The 6000-nt window shown below is 40.4% G+C and overlaps 1 protein-coding gene across 6 annotated transcripts in view; it reads left to right on the top strand.

Moving 5' to 3' along the window:
- Positions 1-6000, top strand: part of LOC126397921 (disco-interacting protein 2 homolog C-like) — a 104258-nt gene that overhangs the window by 78634 nt on the left and 19624 nt on the right. For all 6 annotated transcript variants that reach the window (XR_007570723.1, XM_050057005.1, XM_050057004.1 and 3 more), the window contains 5 exons: positions 1389-1469; positions 2594-2717; positions 2874-2995; positions 3570-3681; positions 5032-5141. Coding sequence is in view for 5 of the 6 variants with exons in the window: in XM_050057005.1 (XP_049912962.1) it covers positions 1389-1469; positions 2594-2717; positions 2874-2995; positions 3570-3681; positions 5032-5141 (549 nt within the window). In the remaining variant the exon portion in view is untranslated. The remainder of the gene's footprint in view (positions 1-1388; positions 1470-2593; positions 2718-2873; positions 2996-3569; positions 3682-5031; positions 5142-6000) is intronic.

Below are 6000 nucleotides of genomic sequence, written 5' to 3'. Positions count from 1 at the left end.
CATAAATAAAATGGTCAGAACAATATGTCCTATTCATTCAGTGTTTATCCAACACGCTCAATACATGGACATGCAATGACAAATTGTCATTAACTTATTACGTTATAAAAAACGATTAAAATATGGACTTACCCATGTTTAAAATGACCTGTTGAAGTGAAAAAATGAGTACTGACGGGAACAGACGAGTGGAGTCGATGTTTGAAATGCGCTGCCTGTGTGGACAGTCACGCGCCTGCAAGTACACTCGCAGGACTTCTGCGGCACTAACGCATCTGGTGTGTCCAGGCTGTTATGTCAACAACGCTGCATGAAGCAGATGAATGACTTTTTCTCTGCAGTGTGAAAACGGCAACCACTTAAACCACTGACTGTGCACTCCGCCGCCAAGTGGGCAGGGGTGGTAATTGCAACCGGTCAAAATGACCGACGGCCTTCAGATTTTCCGGTCAATGTTGTAAAAAACCGGTCAATGACTGAGAATATCCGGTTAACGCGACCCCTGGTCTCAACCACACAATCACGCACACACACAGAAACAATTGAATACTATCAGCACAAGCTTCTGTGTTGTATCTAAGTAGCACTTTTCCCCTTGTCTTTGATGATAGATAAGCTGTACAAGCATGTTTGATAACTAATGTTTCATTATATAGATCTGTGAAGAGTTAATCTGTGTCCTCTGTGCCATGAGAGAAATTTTGGATGCCTCGTAAGCATGAAACCTGCAGAAGTTTAGAAGCGACAGTGAAGGTCGAGAATGCTTTGATTAGTTTCTGATTGAGAAGTTAACATTTTAGAGAATCAATACAGCTAACAATCTTGACTTTATCAGGAGTTCCAATTGATTTACAATCATGAGCATCCAATAGATCTTCTCAACAGGCCAATCACTGTTTGAACAAAAGGCTTCAGTTGCTGCTGCATCAGTAAACTGGTTGTAAATGTATTCTTCAGAGGCAGTTTGACGCAGCGGCAGGTCGTTTGGTTTTTACCTTCTTTGAAATTTCACTCTCTGTGGTATTGATTCGACCACTTTAATGTCCTGATAGAAGGCAGAGACTCAGCTGCTGCAGTAAAAAGTCATGCACTATCAGCACCATTGCTGAATATGATGGATAAAACTAAAGATTTATTTACACATGGATAAGGCAGCTACTGTACTGGCTGCATGAACACTTTTACCACTTGTGTCGTGTGTGCAGTTTTACATGATGTGCTGATGTCAGGAGAAATTCTCACTGAAACACATCATTATTTTATGGCTTCTGTGAACCTGTGTGATGTATCGATGCTGTTGCTCACAGTGAATTTAGATCAGAACGTGTTCTCTAACTTCTGGTCAAGTCTCTTATATGGATGAATTAAGCTATGATTGTGTTTTTTAGTTCCTGTTCCTGTCGGAGGTTCTGCAGTGGAGGGCTCAGACCACACCAGACCACGTCCTCTACACCCTGCTCAGCTCCCGGGTAACAACACACACCTCTGACCACAGTTGCAATTCATATTACGAAGGAGGCAGAAGTCTCTCAGCTGTGCCACAGCCATAGACTGTACAAAATAATGGACACAACCATCATGATGTCAACTATTTGTTTGTGGATTACTATTTTAAGCTTTGAGTTTGGCATTTTGGCCGTTGCCATCTTGGATTTTTGGAGCCAGAAGTGACCATAATTGGATGAGGGGTGGAGCTAACTGTAATGCAAGCTGCTAGCTTGGTTAGCATGTTGTATTCACAGCTAAGGTTAACTGTGATAATGCTAATGCTAAGTTTCACTTGCAAAAAAAAACAGGCTTAAAACAATTAAAATAAAATATACTTACAGAAAAAAACAAACATCTGACTCCTTAGAGGGTCCTCAAATACAACAAAACACCGAACAAGACTTTTTTAAACTACCAAAGTATTAACTTGTATGGAACTGGAACTGGAAACACGATGAAATAATTACAGCTAAGGCTTCACCTAGATACTCTGTGAATTTGGGGCAATGCCATGGTTACATTGCCTAACCAACATTGTCGCTGTCGTAGCAACTTTTCAACAGATTGCACCCACCAGTCACTCTAAGCAGCACTCACTTCATTATGCATAACTTCAAGCCTTAATAACACTTAACCAGTGAGTTATCTAAAAAGTAACACCTGTACAGTTGTCATAACTGTGGAAATCAGCTATAGAGACCAAAACCATTTTACCAGGCTCTAAACATGACCATTCAAGAAACTGCAGTTTTTGGCACTTCCATATTGCCCTCATTTTTCAGCACCAGAGGTTGCCGCTTGGCTGCAGCTTATCCCCTTTATAATTAGCTGCAGCATGCTAACTAATAACTATTTAAAACTGAATACATAGAAGTAAAATATATAGTACTATAATACAATAGCAGAAATATTACCTGTAAAATATAGGTTACAATGTTGTATTGTAACCAGACAATGTCTTACAGAGTATTTTACCATACATGTCACAGTGAGAGGTGTTTGCTGTTGTGGACTAAATAGCTAATGTCCATGTTGCTCTTCCATCTTTTTCTGCTCATCACTTTCTCATCCCCCACCCTGTGTTCTCCTCCCTCCCCTCTTACAGGGGGCGGTGTCCAGCTCCCTCACCTGTCTGCAGCTCCATAAGAGGGCGGAGCGAGTGGCGGCTCTGCTGATGGAGAGAGCCGGTCTGCAGGAAGGAGATCACGTCGCTCTGGTCTACCCACCAGGTCAGAGACAATGCACACGTTTTTATTCACAGAATTTTTGTAGATTTGGAACATACAAAACTGAATTGATCATTTACACCTCTCTGCCCACGTGCATGTGTGTGTGTGTGTGTGTGTGTGTGTGTGTGTGTGTGTGTGTGTGTGTGTGTCCTGCAGGTATTGACTTGATTGCAGCGTTCTACGGCTGCCTGTACGCCGGCTGTGTTCCAATCACGGTGCGGCCACCTCACCCTCAGAACATCTCCACCACCCTGCCCACCGTCAAGATGATCGTAGAGGTCTGGGACTGTAAAACAGCATAAAATTATGATTTTAGATTTTTAATTAATGTTGTTTTTCAAAGTTTAGTTAAATTGCCTTTGAACAGTTTCTACTTTTTATCTGTTTTCCTATTTTTATTTTATGCACTTTTTTTAATCTGTACTTGTTACTGTCCTTCTGTTGCTGCAACTCCTGAATTTCCCCTGTGGGAACCAAAAAAAGCTTATCTTATCTTATCATCCCTTATATTATCTTATACTATCCTATCTTTTCTTCTCTGTAAAACATCAAAATTGTGAACTAGAACTAGACCAGACTACAACTATAAAAACTAGACATGGATCACCTCCAGAACAGAGATAATGATTATTTTTGCCAGTCCTAGCTTCCTTCTTTTAGTTTCCTTGTTTGCATTGAAATGTTTTGTTATTTTATCCAATATTAAAAGATCAAAAATGTCCTTAAACAATGTGCTCTATGAAGCCCTGCTAGCTCCAGCACTGTGGCTGTGAGGAAAATAATTAGATTATTTATTACAATTAAATGATGATATAGCCCCAACCTAAAGATCCTCCCCGTCTCTCCCTGCAGGTCAGTCACTCGGCCTGTGTGATGACCACGGCGGTCATCTGCAAGCTGCTGCGCTCCAAGGAGGCCACAGCCACCGTGGACATCAGGAACTGGCCGCCTGTCCTCGACACTGGTATTTTCATTCATTCACTAGCCCTTTAAACCTTAACCTTACATGTTTACAAAAACATTCCTTAAACAATCCTAACCTTAAAAATAACCTGGAAAAAAGGCAGATTTTTTAAAGTTATTTTGAAACCTGTGTTGTTTATGTCAACGTTTTCTAGTCAGCAGTCATCTTCTTTCCTGTGTCTGGCAAAAGAGAATGATGCACCTGTGGAGTGGGGCTACATGCACAACCACGCAGTCAAACCTGATTTACGAAAAAAAAAAAAACATGCAAACTAATTTCTTGTAATATCCCCCATGCCCCCACCCCCACTCTCCCTCTCGCTCAAAGACAGTAGCCTACATGAAGCTATCAAAACATGAGATATGAATTCACCTTCACATACTCAGTAGGTCTTTCAAAGTCAAACAGCTAACTAGCTACCTAGCTTATTTATTGGCATAGTAAATGACATGATACTCACCAGAGAGATTCACCTGGCTCCGCACACAACTCCATGTTTGCGTTCGCTGATTAGTACTTGACTAAAATATAAGTAAAACTAATATTAACCTTTCGTCTGCATTTGCCATTGTCCCACTGTTCCTACCACATCTACTGGCATCAAAACAGTAGTATGGCCCGTCTCTTGCTTTCATGCACATCTAAAAACGGCTATAGAAATGTAGCGCTAAAGAGGAGCTCATGCCAGGTGAGCTGTACCATAGGAAAACAATGGATTTGCTGGCGAGGCATTCGTAGTGACATGCCTTGGTATGATTGGGGCCTTAAACTGTCAACAGCATGAGATACAAAAAAACAGGGACCCACTCATCCAAACAGTGCTACAGTGGTGCCAAAAACTGCACATGGTGTCTTTAAAAAAAAACTGTTTTTGACACATTTGCTTCCTTGATTGAAAAATTTAAGTACCTATTCTGTCTGTTTGACACACATGGTGTGTGTTGCACTTCAACCCTAAAATATGTAATATTGTTGGGATCCAGATGGAATAAGTCCCTATAATGTGTTTGGGTTTACTCAGTCAGAAAGAGAGTAAAAATCTGAACCTTTTCATTTTTTGTGCACTTGAAATATTCAATTTTCCATTTTATGAAGATAAAACAATCTGTTTTGAACTCAGGATAAATAAATAGGTTTTAAAATGTTAAAGGATTTACTTCTGATGTTAAAGTATCAACCAAGTAACAAAACGTCTCCTACAACATTTTAAACCTCCACCGCTGACTGCTTATGAGCTGCTGTAGCAGCACTGTGGGTTCAACTCGAGGTCAGTGTTTCTGAAATGAATGTGACTCAACAGACAGTTCTCTTGACTGTAATAAAAAGTGCGTGTGTGTGTTTGTACTGCAGATGACCTGCCAAAGAAGAAGCCTCCAGCTCTCTATAAGCCCACCAACCCTGACGGCCTCGCCTATCTGGACTTCAGTGTGTCGACGACCGGCATGCTGGCTGGAGTTCAGGTCAGCTCAGACTTAATCCTCATCACTGCTCACAGCCTGGACAGACTTCTCTCCTTATTCCATTTATTCATTACTTATTCATTCCAGTCAACACAGAGTGCACTAGGGCTGTAGTCAACTAAAGAAAATCTTGGTTGGCTGAAATTCTTCCTACTCACCAACCTATTTATTGGTGGATGGGGGTAAAAGTCTGCACATCATCTCAAGGTTAACACAGTGCACTGAATGCACTCTACCTGGTAGCATCGTGTGTCCACCAAAGCATGTTTTTTTTCCTGTAACAAGGTTCAACATTAACACTTGCTCAGGGCAAGTAAACTCTGTGTTCAGGCAAGTGGAATGCCTCCAGTGAAAAATAAATGTGATCTCCACTGTAATATTATCTGAAAATAACACACTCTAACAATTATTACCCTGAGCTGCGTGCATAAGTCTATCTCACAACTAATCGTTGAACAGGAGTGAAGAGAAAAATTGGACATACTGGACACCATAGAAAGTAACTCTGGGGCTGATGATGTCGAATACAACATTACAATACTAGTGTTAAATATCCAAAAATTTTCATCAGTCAACTGTTTTAGCTGATAAAACATTCTCTTTCAATCTGTATTTTTTGACGTTAAGCATTTAAATAATAAGATTTTTACTGCAGTCACAAAACTGCTCTCGAGGCACCTGTCCCTGTAATAACAGGGCGGTGTAGGAGCAAACTAACAGCACCATAAATGATATTCATTAAAGTTGATTTAAATGAAAATTAACATATTGTAGCATGCTGGTTTTTGATTCAGCTCTGAAAGTTACAACGTTGCCACAGAAATAGTTTTTTCATTCATATTTTTAGTGATTAGCATGA

Source organism: Epinephelus moara, chromosome 11, assembly GCF_006386435.1.
Source record: "Epinephelus moara isolate mb chromosome 11, YSFRI_EMoa_1.0, whole genome shotgun sequence".
NCBI classification, from domain to species: Eukaryota; Metazoa; Chordata; class Actinopteri; order Perciformes; family Serranidae; genus Epinephelus; species Epinephelus moara.
The sequence above is the reverse complement of the archived record's forward strand: the minus strand, read 5'-3'. Positions and strand labels throughout refer to the sequence as shown.